General features: G+C 42.6%; 1 protein-coding gene across 3 annotated transcripts in view; it reads left to right on the top strand.

The window, feature by feature from the left end:
• Positions 1-24,828, top strand: part of PALM2AKAP2 (PALM2 and AKAP2 fusion) — a 163,062-nt gene that overhangs the window by 12,752 nt on the left and 125,482 nt on the right. For 2 of the 3 annotated variants that reach the window (XM_060237148.1, XM_060237146.1), the window contains one exon: positions 3,024-3,716. The exons of the other annotated variant lie outside the window; for it this stretch is intronic. In XM_060237148.1, the coding sequence (XP_060093131.1) occupies positions 3,035-3,716 (682 nt within the window). In that variant the 5' untranslated portion in view covers positions 3,024-3,034. The remainder of the gene's footprint in view (positions 1-3,023; positions 3,717-24,828) is intronic. 3 annotated transcript variants of the gene reach the window in all.

Genomic DNA, 24,828 nt, shown 5'->3' on the forward strand with positions numbered 1-24,828 from the left:
ACCATTATTATGATGATATCCAATGTCTTGAATACTTTGTTCTTTAAAATTGTTTACTCTGTCCTTTTGGATATAAAGAAAGGATCGATTGTGATTTGAAGAAGATGACCTTCTGGAAGAGTAAAACATCTTTCATGCTCAGATCATACATCATACCATGTTTCACTTAAAAACAGTTTTTGAAATCTTGTACACTGTGTGTGTGTGTGTGTTTTGCTACCCTTAGTGAGAAGTTAAATTACATTCTCTTTTTTCATACTTCTTCCACTCTGTGGAACTAACATCGGTTAGTTCTTTTAACAAAGCAGGACTCAAGTTTCACCTTTAAAACCAACCAAGTTTTATTTAGAACGTAAGCTTTCATGTGCTCTGTTAAGCACACTTCATCAGACAATACCTGATCCCCTCGTCTGATGAAGTGTGCTTAAGAGAGCACATAAAAGCTTACGTTCTAAATAAAACTTGGTTGGTCTTAAACTTGAGTCCTGCTTTGTTCAACTGCTTCAGACCAACACGGCTGCTCACAGATCTATCTAGTTAGTCCTTTTGTCTTTATCAAGGTTCTCATGCTCTAAATATCATCAGAAGACTCTGCTTTAATGGCAGTGTTCCTAAAATGGGGAGTTGGGTTGAGAATGTCAATGGATTGCAATACGCAATACGCAGTGATTGAATAGGTTACCAATTGCCCTTTCCTTTCCCTTTCCTTTTCCCTTTCCTTTTGTACCCTTAGAAGCTCATTTATCCTTTTGTACCCTTAGAAGCGCATTGATCTCAAATCTCAAGCAGCAGAAGACACTTATTCCAATTCCCCTTTGAGGATCCAGGGCTGTTTTTATTTGCTTCCTAGGATCAGGGGAAGAAAAGCCTACATTGCTTGGATGGACCATAAAAAATGCACTGTTGAGCTTATGAATCCTTAAAATAGAATTTAACAGTTGAGAAATGCTGCATGTTAAGATTATTTCAAAATGCCAACTATATGGCCCCACATCATAACTCAATAACAAGACCTCATAGGATTCTTAAGCACCTTCTGGGAAATATATACGCTTCCCCTTTTCTTTAAAACCTAATGTACACTGTGTATCTTGGGGATAGTGTCTACATACACATCCATCTCTTGATGACACCAGCATTAACTGTGACTTTGTGTGCATGAACAGACTATGACAGATACCGTACTGCAGAAAGAACGCTTACCACTTGAATGCAGTATTTTTCAATGGAGTCAGTTCATATATTCATCTCCCACTCATGACATTTACAATAATCTCATGTGCAGCAAAATGAGCCTGCTTGTAATAATGGGGTGTAGACCAATCGAATGATGTGTATGTATGCATGAACCAGACTGTAGCTGGATCTGTAAGATGCATGAGCTGTGTATCTCTTTGGCTTGCAGTTGTTTCAACTGATGGTCCTGGGAGCCCAGGAATTCTGCTTCTGTGCTGGATTTTTAAAATATTCATCTTTGTCTCTCTCCTGTGGGCCTTAAAGTACATTCCAGGCACACATCAACCTGCTTCATCCATTCCTTTTAATCTCTCCCTCTTCTCAGAGCACTGCAGTTTAACTGTCCTTCTTTATTTGCCTTTATAAGCCTTAGGGAAGATGGGGGAGGTCTTCCTCTGAAGGCTCAGCAAGAAAAGTTTCTGAGTCCCTGGCCTGTGGGAGAGCAAATGTTCATAACAGAAGATAGTGAAGCACATCTTCTATATCTTAGTAGTCTAAGGCAGGGCTGTGCATATTCCACTAATGAAACCAAAATTCTGCACCAAGGAAAGCTGAATTTTGCAGCTTGCACTAGTTGTACCATTCAAGCAGATTTGCATTATTTCATTTATTTTTCATAATTCTGCAATGTTAACTATTTTGCTCTTGTTTTCCCGATTTCTTTTAGTCAGGGGGAGGGACAAAAAACCAGTGCAAGTCATTGCCCAGGCCAGTGGGTAACTTACAGTGCCATCCTCAGGAGTGTTATTCCCAGCTTGACAAATGGGCTTAACGAGGTATAATTCTGCTTAGCAGGGCTTTTTTTGTAAAAAAAAAAAAGCCCAACAGGAACTCATTTGCATATTAGGCCACACCCCCTGGCATCACCATTGTTTCACACAGTGCTTTCTTTAAGAAAAAGCCCAACATGAACTCATTTGCATATTAAGCCACACACCCCTGACACCAAGCCAGCCAGAACTGCGTTCCTGTTCATTCCTGCTTTAAATAATAATTTTTAAAGCCCTGCTGCTTAGGAAGGTGCCATTATTGAGCAGCTCCTCCAACTTCAGAGATCTGCCCAGGCTGAAAACTGCATTTTTAGCAAAAGCTGAGGGTCCCCCCCCCCCTCCAGGAAGATGAATTCCATAAAGTATACCCCAGTCTGCAGCTGTTCTGTACTCTTGCAGTATCACAGCATAAACTCAGCCCTGTTCTACAGGTGGGTGCACACTTCATCCATGATCACTACATGTTTTCTCAGAATGGCTGTGTGCACCACGGGTGTATCACACTGATAGTCCTGATGAATTGGAGTTTCCATGCCAGTGGAACTGCTTTCAGAAACATATGGCATTGGTAAAGAAAGTATGCCTCTGGAGAAGTACCCATGTGTGCTGAGTATTACATCCCCAGTGTCTTGAGCAGGCAGATGTGGACAACATGTACACTGACCCTACAGCTTTGAAATACTTAGCCCTTAAAGCAACAGGGGGAATACAGGGGTAGACCTGCTGTCATCTCTGCCATTTAACAGACTGTTTTGAACATATGTTCAATAATAATATGGGACACTATCCATTCTAGGCCTGAAAGGTGTGGCTAGCACCAGTTGCATCAGCTTCTGTAGGATAACAGCTGCTTCTCTTTCACAGTATGCACCATTCTGCTAACATAAAATGCTTGGCACTTTGGGAAGAGCTGCATTGGGGGCAGGGCACAGTAGTCTGCTTGTCTGTGTGGCTAATTAACCATTCACATGCTTTTTGTTGTTATAACATGCACTTCCTCTCTTGTTTCCATTCAAGCATTGTACGGCATGGAAATTAATGTGGAGAAAGACAAACAGACAGGAGAGACCAAGATTCTCTCTACATCCCCCATTGGCCCAGAAGGAGCCCATCAAAGAGGAATCAAAGTCTATGACGATGGTACCAAAGTAGTCTATGAGATGCACCCTGGAGGTGCAGTGATAGAAAACGGAGTACATAAGTTGAGCTCAAAGGACGTAGATGAACTTATTCAGAAAGCTGGACAATCAAGCATAAGAGGAGGGACTGTATCAGAGAGGAACACAATAGCTGATGGAAACCTCAGCCATATGAAGGAACAGATGCTCTTCAAGGAGGCGAAACTAGAGATGGTGCACAAATCTAGCAAAAGACATTCCGGGAACCCTCGACACCAAGCAAAGCTCTCTGGGGATGAAGTCCCAGAAGCCAGTTCAGATCACCCTGTCACAATGATATTTATGGGTTACCAAAACATTGAAGATGAAGAGGAGACCAAAAAAGTGCTGGGCTACGATGAGACAATCAAGGCCGAACTGGTCCTCATTGACGAAGATGATGAGAAGTCCTTGCGTGAGAAGACTGTGACAGATGTGTCAACCATGGATGGAAACGCAGCTGAGTTAGTTTCTGGGAGACCCACCTCGGACACAACAGAACCCTCCTCACCGGAGGGGAAAGAAGAGAGTCTACCGATGGAAAAAGTCCCAGGTACAGAAAAGAAAAAGCGCTGTCAATGCTGTATTGTCATGTGACCACTTCTTCCTTTTCTTCCTCTTCTTCCGAGCAGCACGTGCTCCATCACTCCCTTAGACCTCACTGTATTTTTCTAACTGCAGTACTGTGAACTGGAAGGGACTGCCTCCAATGCCTTGCAGTTGGGTTGCTCTGATTTTTTTTCTCTAGCTCTTCAAGGGAGATTGAGTTGTGAAAATAATGATTGCTCACCCGATGCACTGTTTTAGAATTATTTTTCAAAGGTGAGACATAAGCAGAAAGTGAACAAAAACACTTTCCTATTTGAAACAGATCTATATATATATATCTACCTATAAATATATAATATATGAATATGCATAGGTGGCTGTGTGTAAATGTGCATATTTATGTATTAAATATATTTATAAAACATATAAATGTATATGAAGAATTTTACTTTATATATCTAGCAGGTATGATCAGCCTCCCAGGATTTTTGCAGGACAGTTTCACATCTGTGTGAGCCTTAAACTGCATTTTAATGAATTTTTTAAATAGTTTTGTGTTGCTTTTTTTTACTGGAGCAAGGGGAGAGGGCCTTTGGTCATGCTGTTGTTTTGCTGTCGTAACATTCAGGCCCCTTCCTTTCCAAATATGACTTTGCATCTTGGAAGTCTGTAAACTGTTCAACAAGACTTCTTCACGTGTAGGTTTCAATAAATTGCTGGGGGTTGTGAAGGGATATTCAATCCACCAAGGACTTATGCTGTGTAAACACTAAGTCTGCCTGGCTTTGCAAGGGACTTCTGCAGAAGTTCTGTTGAGCAGATTGAACTTTTCACAGCACAAGTATTTGGTTAATTGATGGTATAGAATCCCATGTGGGTAACTCTGTTGGCTTCAATGGAACTTGTGTATGCAACTGTGTGCTGAATAGCGGCCTTGGAGTTGAAGGTGTCACATCAAAATCTCAACATTGGTCATCACCATGGATCAATGTGTAATCCCAGACTGAGACTGAAAAAAAGTTTGGCCTTTTCCAAATCTTCCAGCTTACAGTATTGTGAATCTGTTGCATCTCCTTACATTCAAACTTAACTAAGCATGCGGTGAAAAAGGTCCAGCAGTAGCCACAACTAAAACATAGATACTGAGTTTTAATTCCTTGGCTTTCAATAACAGTGTCTGCATTGGTTTGTGGACTGGCTGCTGTGCCCTGATATATGATCGTTGGTTTAATGTACGCATAATATATTTCAAATAGTTCCTGTGAAAAGAATGCAGAACAGCCTCTGGTTTTTCAAGGTGAAAAGGACTCATTTCTCAATATGTACCTGTAATCATGTAAGTGTAGCCTATAGAGTATTGTTTTCACCTTTGACCTGGATAGTGGGAGCAGCAAAATCAAAATGGAAGTGGAAAGTGCCATCCAGTCACAGCTGACTTATGGTGACCCTGTAGGGTTTTCAAGGCAAGCGACGTCCAGAGGTGGTTTGCCATTGTCTGCCTCTGCAAAAATTGAAATCTGATATGCAAGACCCTACTGGTTAAATTATTGGTAACTATGTACTAACATCAAGCAATTCAGAGATCTATCTAGCTTCATTGACTGACATTCCTTCTAAATTGTCTCCCTTGTTTTCATAAAAAGCTCAGCAAAATAGCCCTTCGCTTTCTCATTTTAGTGTCAGAAATGCTCTGTGAAATGTAAAAGAGGTCTCACAGTAAAAGAAAAATCCTCTGCCTAGTTTTGCTATCTCATTGGACATATTCAGAGACTGTTTTCCTGCAAGAATTGCTCCTGGGAAGAGCATGAAATGGGCCCTGGGGACAGATGAACTCCATCCCTTGCTGTCACCACCACAGAAGTAAAGAACAAGTAGACGATCCCATGATTATTTGATCATGGGACCTCTCCTGATCCTGTGTGAGATCAATATGATCTGACCCTAAAGAGCGTTTCTTCTAATGCAGGGATATCCCATATTCTGAAAATAGCAGGATCATATTTACTTCTCCCATGGTGAGATAAGCACAAGAGCAGTGAGGAAATGTGTGTTGATGTGTGTGTGGGAGTGAGTGTGAATGAGCCTCAGGCCCTCTCACAGTCTCTCCCCAGGGACAAACAATATCTGAACAGGCCCATTATTTCAAAGAAGCATTTCTTGATAAATGTACCCATGGCGGATTCACAAATGAGCAGATGTCACATCTTTTTCAGTCTGTAATCTTGCAGAACTCCCATATGAAGTCCACTGGGGTTAAAGCTTTCATAAGAATTTTGATAGAAAACCCTTGCTCATTTTTTAAAGGCATCTTAGCCTTCTGTTGAAATCTCGTGGAAGGAAGGATGGGTGGATCTCCTGGAACTGGAGGCTGTTGGAAAATAATAGATTCTTATCATGACTACAGTGAGCCTCTTTATAAACTGCATTCCACTGGTATTTTGTCCCATTATCCAGTGGAGACACCCCCATACTAATATATGTGATATTTCAATTAGAAACTGTACTTTCTAGTGGCATTATAATAACTTCAGCCAAGGAGGAATTTCATACCTTGGAATAAATCTAAGAGAAGACTCAACAACAGCCTCTTCCAGAGGTGGAGGTTGTTTTTCACAGTGTACCTGTTCTCTCTTGAATGGTGCTTTTACTGTATTCACTGTTAGCTTTAAACTTCGTGTGAAACGACGTTTTTGCTCTGAACTCTTTTCTTTCTGTGCCATTAGGAACGATGCCTAGGCATGGTAGCTTTTCATGTAAGAAATGCCAGAATGGAAGCAGTAAGATCGATGAGACATTCTGGTCTTCAGAAAACATTTCCTTGGCAGTATGTTGTGCTTGGTTTCCATTTGAACTTATTTCCACAGAAGCATGCATAGGATCATAGTCTTCTAAAGGTAGATTGGATCATCACAGAAGAGATAACATCATCCAGCCAGATCAGGACTCCATAGCTAAATGATCATAGAGACCATAGTCGCAGTGTATCATAGAGAAATCAAAGAAACCAATCACAATGAACTTATAGTGACACAGATGGACAGGGCAAATCAGTTAATATCCTTCTAAGTCCATGAAAATGGGAGAAGTGCATGTTAGAGTAATAGAAAGGCAAAAGCATCAATGGCCATGTGGAACTATTTCCATACTTAGATATTGGCTTTAGAATGCCAAACTGGAAGACAATTTCAAAGTTTTGCCCAGTCCTTTTAAATGGGCAGCGTAATTTCTGCATCATTAACAGCTTCACAACCACCATGTGAAGCTGGTATCTAGTAGGTAGCTGTGTCAGTCTGTAGGGGGGGGGGGGTGGAATTAAGTCCAGTAATATCTTAGAGATCCACAAAATGTACCAGGCTCTAAGCTTTCAGAAAGCAAAACTCACTTTGTCAGACATGAAGCCATGAAGCTGGATACTCTTATGCCCCAAACACCAAGTGGTATATTAGTGGGGTTTCCATTCTACCACTGGGAGTGGGGATTCCCCTGATTTTGGGGCCTCCAACCCACTGCCATGGAAATGATGACCATAGTGTCCACCCCCAAATGATAGAGCATCCCCCACTCAATGCCCAGCACAATGATGTCACTTCCAGGTGATGTCATTGCAAAGCACAAACAAAGAAGACTCTGAGGGAGAGGACCACAGTCCCCCACCAGCAGCCCATTAAAACCTGGCAACCCTATATGTTAATGGCCATGTTGTGTGCCTCTGAATGAACTTCTCTTGAACCCATGTCTTATAGTCTGATGAAGGAAATGCCACCAATTAGTATTTTGACAGGGGCTTCATATCCCTTTGAAATTTAATAAAATAGCAGAGCTTGCTGACCTCCCAAAATTACAGCCAGTCTCCAGATGACAGAGACCAGCTCCCATGAAGAAAATGGCTGATTTGGAGAGTAGATTTTATGACATTATAAGCCCTGCCCTTCACCTCCAGAATCTCCAACAAAGAGTTGGCAACCTTAATTGAAATGGCACAGCAAAGTTTAATGCTTAATGGTAAGGCAGAGCACAAAATACAGACCACTGTATGATGCATCACAGACCTGGAATTTCCATGATTGCCTCAGATTAATAATGCCTCAAATAAGCAACATCTTGGATGTATTAGTGCACTCCAGTCCATTTTAAACCAGAGGCATTCCAGTTTTTAGTGGGTAGTATCAGAACTCTTTTCCAGAGACCAAGGCTTTTTTTTGTAGCAGGAACTCCTTTGCATATTAGGCCACGCACCCCTGATGTAGCCAATCCTCCAAGAGCTTACAGGACCTACTATAACCTCCAGGACGATTGGCTACATCAGGGGGTGTGCCCTAATATGCAAAGGAGTTCCTGTTACAAAAAAAAGCCCTGCCAGAGACTAGTTATTATCAAGCAAAACAAACTACCAAAAAAAAGTAGCAAAGATCTATCCAAAGTTAAGCACATTTACCGTGCTATCATAAGAACATGTCCCAGGGAGTAAGCCCATTGAGTAGGATTCTGAGCAGCACTCTTTGGATCACACATCCTAGTGAAGTCAACCAGCCTTGATTTTTCTACAATGGTTAATTAAATCTGCATTCCAAAGTATAAAAATATAGAGCATAATCAAAAGCTGCCACAGAGTTCTAATATATGCATGATCCAGATGATCAAAGGCATGACCTTTTCATTTAAATCCCCAACATGAAAGTTAATTGAATATCTCATATATGAATTGAGGTAGCTGATTTGAGATATATATTTATTATATCATTGCTGAATGTGGGGCTAATTTGGTTTCTTCCCCATTGTTTTTACCTCTAGAAATAGAAAGTCCAGTCAATCCAAAATCACTGAAAGAGTTGATGGCTAGTTTTCATGATAGATAGTCAGTCATTTGTAGATCACTTCAGCTATCATGCTTTTCCCAAAGAAATCTGGGGAATATCATTGGGGAAGAGGGCTGAGACTTCGTGTTTCTCAGTTTATTGCATCTTTCCATACTAGGGGCCTCAGCGTTCCCTGGGAAGAATGTTAAACCAGCTGCAAGACTCTAATGTTGGTATGCTCTTAGCCTAGATGGTTTATCAACAAGATGGCTCTACCTTTTTAACCAGTACTATGATCATATGTTTGTCATTCCAGCACAGAAAATATTCAAAGCAAGAAACTTAGCCAGAAATGATTAATGATTGTTTGGCACAATGAATATTTTGCCTTAACTTTTGTAAATAAGAAAAGAAGGGGTGAAAAATCTTTTCAGCATGTTTTCCTAGGCTAAATAACTTGTACAATTTTTAAAATATTTTGTATTTTCCAACTTTCTACAACTATACCAGATTTTAGTTTTCACGTTGATTTCTCCCCTAAAAATTATGTCATTCTTTTCTGATTTAAAGAAAAAGAAACATAAGAGACTGTAACCATACTGACCAAGCCGTTCCTTTTGATTGATGGAATACCAATGCAGAAAGAAAAGAATTACAGGGTTGTTTACTCTACTTGGTTTCCTGTGGCTGATGTACTGTATAGTATACGTTTACATAACTCCTCCGGTTTGCCTTTGTGATGTTATCGAAATGAATGACAAACTAGGTATGATGTGCCATTGGACAGGTTGCCTTAGCACTCTTGAATTTTAATTCTCTCCCTACCCCATCGTTTTCTTTCCCCCGAAATGCAGGCTGTGTTCCAAAGCTGCATACGCACAACATTCTCTTTCTGTTTTCCTCTCTATCTGAAAAGGCACAATTATCTCTTTCAGAAATATCTAGGATGGCACATTCTTGGACTTCAGCTATAAGCTGCCATTCATTTTGCTGTAATATAAAAGACTGGGGGAAAGTTGGACGTTATATACTGATTATCCATTGGTGGCATTCTAGCGCAAGGTGTACAATGCAGCTTAGAGCCTCAGATGATGAGGCTATTATCAGTTTTTAAATTTTAGAAAAATGCACATTTTTTGTAATGCTATGGGGAACTTCTTAAATGTGGCATTGCTTAGGGCTGTCCAGCCCTGGTGGCATTACTTTGCCAGCTTGCTAAAAACAGGTGACCATTTATCAATCAGTAATTTACCAAGCCACACATGATAAACGGGTCATCTGTAGATTCTTGCTCAGTCATGAGGAAGATTTTACAATTCCCCTGTTTCCTGAGACTCCTGATTGGATGTGCAAATAAGGTAGAGTTCGCTTGGCCAGTTGGCATGGCAATACAAAGGCTTTGCCAAGATTAGTTCCTACTTCATTAATGTCTGTATTCACCTCTGTCTTTGTGACAACTGTGGTGATGATTGTTTGACTGATAGCAACAAACAACTCAGAACAAAACTTATACTGAGGTGAGGGTGAATTTAACAAATGCAAAGCAAAGTTTTCATCACTAGATGTTGACTTTCAGGGAAGCCTATATATCACTGCCAACCATCTAGAAAGGAATTCTTATTTTCTTTTTCTCTGTGTGTCCTCTGTTGATCTTTAACACACACACCCCAGTACAGCTTGCATGTCCTTAAATTTGATGAGTAAAACAAACCTAACAAAAGCAGGGACATTCATTTATTTTAAAACATACACCCCAGTTTTTAAGCTTTTGCTTATCAAAGCAAGTAAACTCTTTAGGAGTAATAGAAGGGATTGCTGAATGCTTTCATCAGTTCTGCCCTATAAACGTCCCTCCACCAACATTTTCCACCAGTCACGTTTATGTCCTGTCTCAATGGGGGGAGAGTAGCGGGGTTAATAACGTAAATGTGTGTGAAGTCTCACCTAAATATTTGGGCCCGCATATATTTTAGGAGCACTGACATAAGAAGTGGGTAGGAGAAATTTTACGTTTATTATCATATCTTGAATATAAGACACTGATCATGAATCTGATTAAATCAGGTATCAAAATAGGGATCTAAACAGTAGAAATACTTTATAAAAATCTGTTTTTCTCCTCTAACAGCAGGTCACAACTAGTTGTTAAGAAAATCCTGCTGTCTTTTCATGTTTTCCCCAGTGTTTTCATTTGATAGAGAAAACATGTCCAGAGGAAAATAAGCTATTACCACTAAAGGCTGAAGGTTATAATTCCTACATTATGCGTATTGTTATTTTCATAGTTATAAATGTAGAGGCTTCCACCAACAGTTTGTATGTATTAATACAGGAGCCAGGGGATACTTTCATGAGCAACAGGAGCCAAGCCTTTAAAAAGCACAAGTGTCTCTCTGTATTGCTTCATTAAAGGCACAGAGTCTGTCTGACTGCAACAGCAATTTGTTGTATGTACAAATGTGCCTCACCAGGGCTTGCATTGCATCAGGGATCAGTGCCTATTAGCAGTGGCCAAAGCCCACACCACAATGGGGACCCACTGCCAGCCATCAGGCCCCTGCTACAACTACTGGACACTGCCTCCCATGCTTACACTGTCCTGGGCATTAGTGGGAACTGCACTGAGCTATAGACGAGGAAGACCAAATGGATGAAAGCAACAACAAGGAGCAGGCCTTTTGAGGGCACTTCACCAAAGGCTTCCTTTGTAACCTGACCCAATCACATAGAATCAAGGGGTGGAGCCTCTTCTAACATGAGAAGGAATACAGGAGAACCTCCCCCCCTCCCCCTGGCTTTTCTCCTTTTTGCATCACTTTCCAAATTGTTTTCTCTTAGTGGAGCAGAGCTGCTGGGAGGTAGTGATTATATGCCTATCATGTCACAAATAACTACGGCAACCACAGCAAGGAGCTTTCACAGACAGTGAGGCACAGAGGTGGGCTGCCATTGCCTTTCTCTTCAGAGTCTTCCTTGGTGTTCTCCTTTCTAAATACCAACCTTGCTTAGCTTCTAAGATCTTACAAAACTCAGCTTTCCACATCTCAGGTAATGATTAGCACAGCAAAATTGCAACTGTTGTGGTCACCTTGGGGAGCCCATGGAGTTGAGTAGTCATGTAATTTGTTCTCATATGATGTTTAGCTTGAGTCTTGGTGGTGAGAGGAAATTTTTGTCTGAGTGGTCATAGTGGCCCTTGGTAGCCCTGCAGCAGACCATAGTTTTAGCTTCAGTACTGGAGTTTGCTGAAGAAAAGAGGGCGGGGGGAGATTTAGGGTGCAATCACATGAGCTATTTGGCCTGCCATAGCCACCCCTCCCCTCCAAATCAAACAGGCATGTTCACACACACACATCTGGCCTCCATGCCACTCCCACTCCTACCTTGTCCTGTGATGTCTTCCACACGCTTTAAATAGTCTCCAGTACTTCCCAGTAGCAAATTGTTGAAGCACTTGAATGTTGCATTTCTGGGCCATCTGAATGATCAGAATGTGCCATGCATGTACTCTGCATGTGCAGGAGCAGTCTGTAGAACAGCAGGAAGAAAATGTAGGGGAAATTGGTGTTGATAAAACCATAGACTTCCTGTAGAATCCTAGAGCAGCCCCTGGTGAAATGACATCACTTCTGGATTTGCTTTGGAAGGGACACTGCAGTCTCTTAGCAACAGCAATTAACATGTCTCTGCTCCCCACAGAAACTTCTGTTGAGGTACAAGTGCTGTTCTAGTAACTCTAGATGGATTGAAGGGAGTTCTGTAATCTTTTAATGTCAACTGGAGCCACCCATATCCAGGAAATTGGTTCCAATACACCATCAGATCTAGTTTGGCCCTGAGCATTTCGATGATACTTTGATAATAAAATATTTTAAAATTTGGGCATTCAGAGAAAGTTAGATGTTTCTGCATCCGATAAAAATCCATTTGACAAGACTCTTGTGTAGTTCGCTCTAGATTGTCATGGGATTGCTACTCTCCCCCCCCCCCCAAAGTGTTTTACAAGCAGAAATTCCCAACTGCAGGTTTGGTGTAGTGGTTAAGTGTGCGGACTCTTATCTGGGAGAACCGGGTTTGATTCCCCACTCCTCCACTTGCACCTGCTAGCATGGCCTTGGGTCAGCCATAGCTCTGGCAGAGGTTGTCCTTGAAAGGGCAGCTGCTGTGAGAGCCCTCTCCAGCCCCACCCACCACACAGGGTGTCTGTTGTGGGGGAGGAAGGTAAAGGAGACTGTGAACCGCTCTGAGACTCTTCGGAGTGGAGGGCGGGATATAAATCCAATATCTTCTTCTTCTTCCAATATCTTCTTATTATGGAATATGTTCCTCCAGGGAGGAGATTTCCTTGAGTTTCCTCCCATAAAGGCACAGGAATGAATCTTCTCCCCCCTGCTGTGTTCTGAGTCCAGCTGGGACTTTTATAATACCTTCCCCACAGCTGCTGTGTGACTGGGTGAAAAATGAGTTGGGTCCAGGAAACCAGGATTCTACTCATGAAAAAAACATAACGTGTGCTTTGGTTCTTTCATAGAAGCAGTCTTACTTAGGACTTACATTGAGTCACGTTATATAGGCTGGGTTGTTAGTATTGCTAATTCAGTGGAGCATAAGCTCTTAATTGTGTACTTTATTTCTTTCCATTTCCTGAGGACTTGGGTTTACAGCACATTAAACAGCTCCTATGAAGTTGTCATAGAAGTTGTCACTTCCCAGTGACAAGAGATTCTCAGTTCCCCAAACTGCCTATAGCATTTATAAGCAGCCATCACATAATGAGAATTTCCATGCTTTCTCTAGCAATTGCCATGCGCAGGTAGGAAATGGGCAGGGTATAGCTTGCTGCAGAAAAGAGTTTTAGGAATATCCTTGGGGAAATTGTAACCTAAGCTCCACTACCTAATTTTCAACCGGAATTGTCTTACACGGAAAACACCAAAAGTGCAGTCTTCTCATCTGCAGTTGGGTGAGGTAGTGTTCAAATTTTAACTAGTGTAACCACATTCTATGTAGAATAGCTTTAAACTTCCACCAGTTGTGGCTATGAAGCCTCTATCTATAATAGGGCAGCAACTGAGTTTCACCCCTTATGCATTGTAAATACACACACACACATGTTTTCATAGGCTGAATCCAGTGGTCATATCCCACAGGTGCAAGTCTCTTTCACCAGCAGAAGGCCTTGATTTTTACCATATTGCTCTCTGACTACACCCTCCTGAGCTCCCTAAAATGCTGTTCCTGGCATCCCCTGCGGGGTGAAGTGCTGATTCCCATTGGAAGAGGGAATAAGCAAAAAGTTACCTACCTTCTGCTGGGGGAAGGATCTTTGGATTCAGCCTTTGGTTTATAAGTATTGTCAAGAATGCATGATGTCATGGAAGATCCCATTGCTGTAAATAACCAGACACAGTTGTTCATGCACAGTACCCACCTTAATAAGCATGTATTTTCAAGAGGCACTTCAGGACACATTGTCTGTACTGGTCGTAATAGTCTAGTTTAAATTATGGAGTGTCTTAAAGTGCTCAGTGCAACCAAAGCCGACTTCTAAGACCCACTGATGTTAAAGAGGAAAATGTTCTTTAATTTCCCTAATTGAAGCCAGTGGAATTTAACAGTGTGTTATCTTTGGTTGGATTGTAACCACACAATTTTTTTTTTTTTTTTAAAGAGGACTCCTCTCTTTCAGATTCTTTTCATGCACTTTAAGACTGGCCGATTGTAATTCTTTTTGCCCTATGGCTAGCCACAGTATGGCTATTCACTTTCATTTATTTACGCTATTTATAGTCCACCTTTCTCATTTGGATTCAAGGCACATACTGTGGTGAGATCTCCTGTAACTTCTGTTGAAGTTGTGCATGAAGAGGCTGCTCATTAACACAGAAAGTTCCATTCAGCAGCCATCTGCACTGCCCATTGCTCATTTTAAGATTACAGCAGTTATATTCTGCTCAGGATGTAAACTGCTTCGCTCAGAAGAGGGAAAAATTAGAGGGAACATTAATTTTAAGTACCAGACCAAGGCAATAAATAAATCCGTTTTTAAAAATTGGTAGAATTTTAGTGGCAAGTGCAATACTAGTTTTTAAAAGGACACACACACTCAATCTCTAAAAGATTTCCTATGTGCCATAAAAAATTGAAAAATCTGCATTGAGGCCCAAGAAAATGTTGTGTAAAATGCAGCTTTCTGCCGAATGTAAGTTGTGTGTGAGATTCTTCTTCCCTCTTTTTTTAAAGTTGCAGTTTAGTTTTTTTTAAAAAACAACAACCACCCTCTTTCTTTGGAAGCCACTGTAAATAAAATCCCATTTTTACAGGGGAGAAAGAAAGACACTGCTGGGCTAACTACTGGATTAGGATTGCTGAAAAAAGCTGCTGTCCTTTGTAACCTGAAGTGTACTTTTTGAGACTGTATATGCTTTTTTCCTCCTTTTGTTTTCTTAGATAAAAAAAAAAAATCAAAGACACACAAATAAACAAAAAAAGATTTCCGAACACTGCCAGCAACAGCCATGCTGTAACTGTGGCTACTTTCTGTTTTTTTTCCTTCTCTCTGTATAGTATTAAAAGTAAATAAAACTGCCTTTTCACTGCACCTATTCCTGTGTCTTTGTTCTGTTTTTACTCTTCTTCCTTCACTTTTCCAGACGGTCTATAATCTCGAGGAAATTTTGATTCTAAGCATTCTCACTCCACTCACTAAAACATTAAAGAACTAACACAGATTTCATTTTCCTCCAAAATCCTGGCATGCATTTCTGCTGCTCTTTTCACTTCTGGAATCACACTTGGTATTCACGTGCCTAATTAACCTGTCATTTGGACTAGATGCATTCTCTCCCCACCCCCAGTCCCTCCCCATGGAAAAATCTGCATTACATGCAGTGTGGTTCCTCTTGCCACAGTGCTAAGCAGTGAAGAAAAGGAGTGGGCAACTCTAAACAGAAGGGAGTCTAGAGCTCGTAAGCTTTTTAGAGAGACACCTACTTGTAGTATGGTATCACAGCAGACGCCTATTTGAAAAATTGTATCACAGCAGGATGCTCGTGGAAGATCTGGAACCTCCTGCAGCTCCCTGCTCCATATACTCTCCTGCAATGAAATGTGAAACGGTACACAGTGCCATGCCAATAATTTATTGGAGCAAACCTCACTCTGTGAGTAGATTTAAGGACTGCCCTGGAGGGTTGGACCAAAAGTCCATGTAGTCCAGCATTCCTTTTAGAGTTGCCAGTCTTTGGCTGGCAACATCCAGGAGAATGGCAGGGGTAGGGCTTACCAGAATAGTGAACTTCTGATTCCGTGATGTCACTGAAGGCTACATAGCCAGAAGTGACATTACCACATTTCAGGACACTCCAAAACTAAACCATAGAGTTTCAGCTAAATCCTAGAGCGTCATGCAACATGGTGACATCATTTGCACTTACATGGCCAAAGTGATGACCCCATGTTCTTCCCCTTGCTTCCGCATTGAATAACGTGGCGCAATGGGCAAATAGCAACCCTAATTCCCTTTCCAACAGGGTGTCCAGGAAGCTCACATTCAGAGAGTGTTTTCTGCCCAAGCAGTTGCTTGGGGGCAGCACAGTTTGGAGTGTGCCTGTGCCCTCCAGAAGCTCAACCTGGTCCGGACATCCAGCAGCACAGGATGATGTGACAGGAGTTCCCTGACAGATGGGACCAGCCCTGCTCACAAGAAAGACAATAGTTCTCTCTTGTTATTCGTATCCAGCATCCAGTACTCAGATATGTTTCCACTAAACACATACATTCCATAACTAAAAGGCACAAATCAACCTGTCCTCCATGGCTTTCCTTAATCTTTTTTAAAAAGCCATCTAAATTAGTGAACATCTTTTCATCTTGGAGTAATGCATTCCATATGTTAATTACCGTATACATGAGCTTATTCTAGAAAAGCTGTAAAAAGCCCAGTGTATTTCTGTCAAAGCAAAGAAAGTATTTCACTTCACTGAGGAAGATTACTTTAATCAAAACACTGTGGAATAAACCTTATTTGGTAGCAGCTTGAAGCTGCCATCTCTCTGTCATCTTCCTCAAGCTCACGTTATTACTGTTGTTCTTTTTCTGTAGAGAGCAGGTAAATTCCATTTTTATTACCTAGTTTATGCACTGTGAGCCAATTCATTATTTTTACCTATTCCTTACTTTTTGACTCTTTAAGCATGCTCTCTAAAAACCTTGGCAGGCTGGGTTACGCTACAGTGGACACATTCTGCTAGGCACACTTCTTGTCCAAAAGAGAGCCAGTTTGGTGTAGTGGTTAAGTGTGCAGACTTTTATCTGGGAGAACCGGGTTTGATTCCCCACTCCTCCGCTTGCACCTGCTGGAATGGCCTTGGGTCAGCCATAGCTCTGGCAGAGGTTGTCCTTGAAAGGGCAGCTGCTGGGAGAGCCCTCTCCAGCCCCACCCACCTCAGAGGATGTCTGTTGTCGGGGAGGGAGATAAAGGAGATAAAGGATAAAGGAGATTGTGAGCCACTCTGAGACTCTTCGGAGTGGAGGGCGGGATATAAATCCAATATCTTCTTCTTCTTCTTCTTCCAAAAGCCCTTTAATCCATGTCATGCTACAGCATGACCAAACAGCCAAGTGTGGGTATAATGTTTCAGTACTTCACACGTGAGTAAAATCCACCAAATATAGGCCTTAATAGCACAGCTGGGAATTGACTACAAAATGAGAGTTTAGGGTAGTTGGCTTTTATTTCATCATTCCTTTATCCCATTTAGGTTGCGATCCTAAGCACACTATCCTGGAACTAAACCCCATGTGAACATAATGGCACTTGGTTCAGAGCAGACAGGCATAGGATTGTGAGGTTGTTTCCACCTTCCATTATGGAACTCAAGGCAACAGGGGATTCCTAGTAGATTTCCCTTCCAGGCATTGACCAGATCCAGATGTGATTGTTCTTAACTGAACCTGCATCACTTATCTTTGGACCATACTTTTTGGGACCTTTGAATTTTAGATTTTACACTGATGAACATATAAACATATGAAGCTGCCTTATACTGAATCAGACCCTTGGTCCATCAAAGTCAGTATTGTCTTCTCAGACTGGCAGCGGCTCTCCAGGGTCTCAAGCTGAGGTTTTTCACACCTATTTGCCTGAACACTTTTTTGGAGATGCCAGGGATTGAAACTGGGACCTTCTGCTTCCCAAGCAGATGCTCTACCACTGAGCCACCGTCCCTCCCCATTCTTGAAATGTTAGGCCCACATAAGGATGTCCATTAGCACAGAAGTCAAAGGACATGGTGAGGCATGTGGAGGAGCAATTGGGTAAGTATATTTCCCCATTTGACTGCTGTCTTGACTTTTATGGAGATTCACGATCATTTTATTCCTTTTTCCTAATACTATAAGCCAATGAACCTAAATGGTGGTACATAAGGAGTAGAATCAAGGCAGAGCCAAGGAAGAAAGGACTACTTTGGAGTTGGCTAGTTGATTCAACAAATGAGAGGTAGACCAAATTTCAAGCAATGTTTATCTGTTGCTAGAAGTCAAACTAAATGCGATTGTAGCAGCACTTCTTTTCACTCATTACAGTTTTGGCACTCAGACCAAACATGAGATTGCATGACACACAATTCTTCCAATATTTGTGGTTGCCATTTTGTCTGACTATGCCTATAGCAATATGCAGGGGACAGTTTACATTAGAAAATTAGTGTGGGGTTAGTCTTCCCCCACCCAGCCCCAATATCTTAGCCTCAATCAAATCCACTTCTTACTCTACATCTGCTATTAATTTAAAAAATTGCTGAGACTGGAGATGCAGTCATGTTCAGTTCTGAAGCACAGGCACAAACTGGAATGCATAAGATTCAGGACCCATAATCTCCCTTAAATTACCATTCTGCTGATAAGAAGGACCAAGCAGCTAAATCTAGTCATAAACTCTCTGAGGCAGAGCAAATCCTTGCTTCTGCTGACTGACTTGGGTAACATTGTACAGTCAGATGTACAGCCTGATGCAATCATCAAATACAAAGGAGATTAATTGTAGCATAAGTTAAGTGTGAGAAATGGAAGTCAGCTTCTGTGTAAATTATAAGGATGCAGTGGGCTGAAGGGGTCATGTCTCAGGGAGGAAAATACATGCTTAGAACAGTGATCTAGAAGACCACTGGTCTATTTGAAACAGTAGGAATTACTGCTCAAACCCCTGGAAATCCACAGTCAATCACTATACTAGTGAGATGAGGGGGGTGGGGGGAGTCTGACTCTATAAGGCAGCTTCTCTTGTACACATGATTCTGTCTAAGCAGTGTTTGTTTAGTAGGAAAGACTAAGTATTCTTTCAGGCTACACATCCTTTGACCCTGTCAAAAAGCAACATTTGATAAGATTTATAGTAAGTAGTTTTGCAGTTCAGAGTGCTAGACCTTTAAAAGTGATTGGCAGATGGCTTACAGCAGGCCAAGTCAACTTACAGTCCACCAAGCCAATCACAGAACACAACTTAACAGGTGTTTCAGCCCCCTCTTATCTTTTGCAGTTCCAGATAGGAGGCAGAGAGGCACATCAAGTCACTGAAGGGCTATCATGGATGACTAGTTGGCTGCAATGAGCCTCATGGGTCACAAGTTGTACAGACAGGACTTATAAAGGACAAAGGCAGCAGTTTTAAGTCAAAGAAGGTCCCCTTCTTAACATTTTCCCCTTAATTCAAAATAATAAATGAAACCAATTGTCTTTAAAATGATGTCAGTCAGTTCTAGAGCTTACACACACACACACAATTCACTGCTCAAAATAATACATCATCCATATTTGCAAGTTCTACAATCAGTGTTTATTTTTGTTTTACTCTGGATTTAGAATCTACCCGATTCAGTGCAAGATAATCTGTGTTGGCTACACATTTCAAAGCTCACCCTGGAATAAGGAGAAGCTGATCATGGCTAAGATACAGGCAGGCAGATTAGACTGATTTTCAGATCAGGGGGCTGGTCCTATACTTACCAATAAGTTCTGCATCTTGCAATGGCTGTTAGATGAACAGAGTTGCTATCTGTATGCAGTTGATTGCTAGATGACATTGTGTGGCCTTTCTGCAGAAGAAATCTAAAGGTAAGATGGACAACAAACATATTTGTTTGTTTGTTTGTTTGTGTCTATGTGTTTGGTTTATATTCCGCCCTCCCCGCCAAAGCAAGCTTACATATTCATAACGCATCACATAAAAACCAGTTCAATATGTTCCTAGTACATTAAAACATCAATATGTTCCTAGTACAGTAAAACATATAAAAAGCATAAAACAGTTTCAAGTGCTAATCTTAAAATGATAGTATATTTAATTTAATGATAGTGGATAGCTGCCTGCCTATTTCTGTGTCTAATTTTGCCATCAGCTGTTACTACCAGATGTTCCTTAAAGAAAACAGATCTTAGGGTTTGAGGTAGTTGTACTTTGAGGTGGTCCGGATAATTCAATTTCTGTTGCAGTCTTCAATCTTAGCTAGTAAATGCTTGGCAGAAGAGCACCATCTTGCAGGCCCTGCAGATACTAGGTACTAGGTACCATGTCAGAAATAAATAACTCAACCAAACTCACTAGAATTACACAACACTTTGCCGGGACTTGGGAAGTTCTGAGTGGGCTGCATGTTCAGTCACTCCACCATACAAAGAAAACGCCCTGATTCAAAAGTTAGCATATCAGGAAAGGGGGGTTGGGTTTGCCTTCTTCCTGATTCTGCTTTTGTATGAAAAAGGAGCTGGATTTTTTACATGGAGAATTTCAGTATGTGATTCCACTCCATCCAAGGGAAGCATATGAAGAGACCAGCATACAATTGGTTCACACAGGCCTCAGATTCAGCAGGAGCTCACAGGAGCGCAGCTCCTGAACCTTTCTGAGAGTTCCACCTCCTCCTTCCCACCTTGTCCACTGAATAGTAGGTGCAGCTGCATAACAATCCCTGGATGAGCTCCACCACCTATTTTTCTACAAAACGACCCCAGGGTTCACATATATTATAATTTCCTTATTTATTGAGTGTATTTTTATCCTGCCCTTCCTTCAAGAAGCTTAGGGCAACATACGTGGCTCCCTGTGCCTCCATTTTATTCTGTGAGGTAGGTTAGGCTGAGAGAGAGTGACTGGCCCAAGTTCATCCAGAAAGCTTTCATGGCAGAGTGGGGATCTGAACTTGTGTCTTCCAGATATAGATCTGACAATCAAGGCCACACCAGGTCCTGGTGTGTGAGAAGTTAGATAGCCCTTATAACTGGTAAATTTGTTAGATTAAAAAGTAGATTGGCACATCCTACAGCTAGACCAGGGGTGGGGAACAGTGGCTCTCCAGATGTTTTTGCCTACAACTCCCATCAGCCCCATAGCCAATGGCTGCGGCTGATGGAAGTTGTAAGTAAAAAACATCTGGAGAGCCACTGTTCCCCACCCCTGAGCTAGACTAACAATTTACAACCTTTTTGTTTTGTTGGGGAGGGGGGGGTTAGGCTTCCCAATCCCCCACCCCAGGTGGGGGACCCCCCAATTTGGAGCCTCCTCCCCAGCTCGCCAAAAATCCAGAAGCGAGGGAGAAATGGCAGCCCTTCCCAACCAGCCCCGATCGCAGCAGCTTCTCCTCGCCCCTTCCCTTCCCACCCAGCCCCATTGCAGAAGCTTCTCCTCGCCCCTTCCCTTCCCTTCCCACCCAACCCCGATCGCAGCAGCTTCTCCTCGCCCCTTTCCTTCCTACCCAGCCTCGATGGCAGCAGCTTCTCCTCGCCCTTTCCCTTCCCTTCCCACCCAGCCCCAATGGCAGCAGCTTCTCCTTGCCCTTTCCCTTCTCACCCAGCCCCATCGCCACAGCTTCTCCTTGCCCCTTCCCTTCCCCTCCCACCCAGCCCCATCACAGCAACTTCTCCTCGCCCCTTCCCTTCCCACCCAACCCCGATCGCAGCAGCTTCTTGCCCTTTCCTTTCCCACCCAGCCCCATCGCCGCAGCTTCTCCTCACCCCTTCCCTTCCCCTCCCACCCAGCCCCATCACAGCAGCTTCTCTTTGCCCCTTCCTCTTAGGCTTCCCAATCCCCAGGACCCAGCGAGGGATTTCCGGGTTTTACAGGCTTTCCCCAGCCAGCTGGCCGGCTAGATCTTGGGCAGGACCTGCAAACAGGTACAGTTTTAAAATGCGTGCGTGCCTTTAAATTGGAGCAGGAAGTACTTAATGGGGAAGGGTTAGCAACAGCAGACCTCCTGAGAGTGCAGCCCCTTCTAATGAAGGATAGGGGCACCCCTGTTTGTTTAGCTTTCTTTTTGGACAAGTGAGTGTGTGTGTAAAAGAGCAGCATAGCCCCTGTACTTTCGAGACATGGTTGTGGAGGCACCAGAGACTCCTGCTTTGTTCTACTGCTTCAGACCAACACGGCTGGCCACTTGCACCAGAGACAGTTAAGTGTGTGTGAGTGAGAGAGAGAAAACGGGGGAGGGGAGGGAACTCTATTATTCCCTATGGAGACTTATTCTCATTGGAAATAATAGAAAATTGATCCGTGGGTATAGGGTTCCCAAATCCCCCGCTAGGCCTGGAGACTCCAGATTTGGAGCCTCCTCCCCCCGCTGGCCATAAAAGGGAAAGCGGGGGGAGGGGAGGGAGGAGAACGGCAGCCAGAGCTCTTCCGTTTTCTCAGGCTGCTTCCCATCCCCAGTCAGCTGGCCGGTGAAGGGAGGGGAGCCCAGCCACGCCCCCAAAAAACCATGTGCCTTTGCACCTCCGGAGGTGAGTGAGTTCTGTCCCCTGCATCAGATTTCCCAGAAACGGGGGGTGGGGGTGGAGAGGGAAACGTCTTCTCATAGGGTATAATGGGGAATTGATCTGGCGGTTTCGGGGGCTCTGGGGGAGCTGTTTTTTGAGGTAGAGGCACCAAATTTTCAATATAGTATCTAGTGCCTCTCCCCAAAGTATCCCCCAAATTTCAAAACGATTGGACCAGGGGGTCCAATTCTATGAGCCCCAAAAGAAGGTGCCCTTATCCTTCATTATTTCCTATGGAAGGAAGACATTTAAAAAGGTGTGCTGTCCCTTTAAATGTGATGGCCAGAACTCCCTTGAAGTTCAGTTATGCTTGTCACACTCTTGTTCCTGGCTCCGCCCCAATGTCTCCTGGTCCACCCCCAAAGTCTCCTGGCTCCACCCCCAAAGTCCCCAGATATTTCTTGAATTGGACTTGGCAACCCTACGTGGGTATCTGGGGCTCGGGTGGGGGGGCTGTTTTTTGAGATTGAGGCACCAGATTTGCAGCATAGCATCCAGTACCTCTCCCCAAAATACCCCCAAGTTTCAAAAAGATTGGACCAGGTGGCCCAATTCTATGAGCCCCAAAAGAAGGTGCCCCTGTCCTTCATTATTTCCTATGGAAGGAAGACATTTAAAAAGGTGTGCTGTCCCTTTAAATGTGATGGCCAGAACTCCCTTGAAGTTCAATTATGCTTGTCACACCCTTGCTCCTGGCTCTGCCCCAATGTCTCCTGGCTCCACCCCCAAAGTCCCCAGATATTTCTTGAATTGGACTTGGCAACCCTAGGGGGTTTCCATCAAGTCACAGCTCACTTATGGCTACCCCAAAGGGTTTTCCAAGACAAGAGACATTCAGAGGTGATTTGCCATGGCCTGTCTCTGCATAGCAATTGTGGGCTTCCTTGGTGGTTTCTATACAAATACTAACCTGGACCAACCCTGCTTAAGCTTCCAAGATCTGAAGAAACCTGGGTAGCATGGGCTATCCAGGCTAAGGCAATACATATGTGCATTCCATTCCATGTTTTACAATTAAGATAAGATTATTTCTTTAAAATGGGCATCAAAGTGAGGCTTGCAGCCTCTTCTCATCTCCAGTTACTGAATTTCCAGTGGCTAGAGTATATACCAGCATTCAATCTGTAGATATGTTCACTCATGGCCATGTGCACAGTAAAAAGAGAGCTAGAAAGTCATTCTTAGCTAATGTGGAGAGCTCACATCTACATATGCCATCAATAACATTGAAAAACATAAAAATAGAAGTGGACGCAACCATGTGCTACAAAAACAATGATCTTGTTTATTCCAAAGGTGCTTATTTCCAAAGGGATAAGCCTGAGTCAGCAAACCTTATTTGCATGATCAGTGAACTGTAGCCTGTGCTGATCTTGTAGTCTCTTTCTCAGATCCCAGTGTGGATTTTTTTCCTCTTCATGTTACAACAAAACAGGACTGCACTTACCTGTAAGTGTTGTTCATCAAGTGCTCTTCTGTGCAGGCTGGCATGCGCACACGCTGTCCCAGTGTGGAACTGCAAAGAAGCCACAACAATGAATCTAAATTACAAATCTCATAACAGAATCATCTACCAGTCATCAGTACCATTAATACAGAGACTCTTTGTAGCTATTACATAGTTCCAAGGAGGCAGGTCTATAATACATTTATATACCACAACATTTGCTCTCTAACTCTCTCCTAAGGTTTAATCAGATTCTAATATGTAAGAAAGAGCTGCCAAGCCTTAATACGTTTTTCTTGCCTCTCTCAGTTCCCTTCCCACATCTGCTTGAATGCAGTTCTCTTGCTCAGTGACATAAACCATACTTCACAAATCCAAAGTCTTTTGCTCAGCAGTGGTTCCCATTTTCAGGTCTTTACCATAAATTGAAACTTCATGACCATGAATTGAGGACCAAGGTGGTGTAGTGATGAGAGACCCACAGGGCTTTTTTTGTATCAGGAACTCCTTTATATATTAGGCCACATGCCCCTGATGTAACCAATCCTTCAGGAACTTACAGAGCTCTTTTTACAGGGCCTACTGTAAGCTTTTGGAGGATTGTTTACATCAGGGGTGTGTGGCCTAATATGCAAAGGCATTCCTGATACCAAAAAAAAGCCCTAGAGAGCCAGACATAGGAGCCCAGTGACCCAGGTTCAAGCCCCATCTAATATGGATGCTTGTGGGGTGATCTTAGGCCAGTCTCTTTCTCTCAGCCTAACCCACCTCACAGCATTGTTGAGGATAAAATGAAGGTCAGGAGAATTTATACAGAGGTGTTTTTTTATTGTGGCAGGAACTCCTTTGCATATTAGGCCACATCCCTCTTAGGTAACCAATCATTCAAGATCTTACAGGGCTCTTATTACAGAGCCTACTGTAAACTCTTGGAGGATTGGCTACATCAGGGATGCGTGGTCTAATATGCAAAGGAATTCATGCTTAGGGTTGGCAGGTCCAATTCAAGAAATATCTGGGGACTTTGGGAGTAAAGCCAGGAGACTTTAGGGGTAGAGCCGAGA

This window comes from Heteronotia binoei, chromosome 4 (assembly GCF_032191835.1).
Source record: "Heteronotia binoei isolate CCM8104 ecotype False Entrance Well chromosome 4, APGP_CSIRO_Hbin_v1, whole genome shotgun sequence".
Taxonomy (NCBI): domain Eukaryota; kingdom Metazoa; phylum Chordata; class Lepidosauria; order Squamata; family Gekkonidae; genus Heteronotia; species Heteronotia binoei.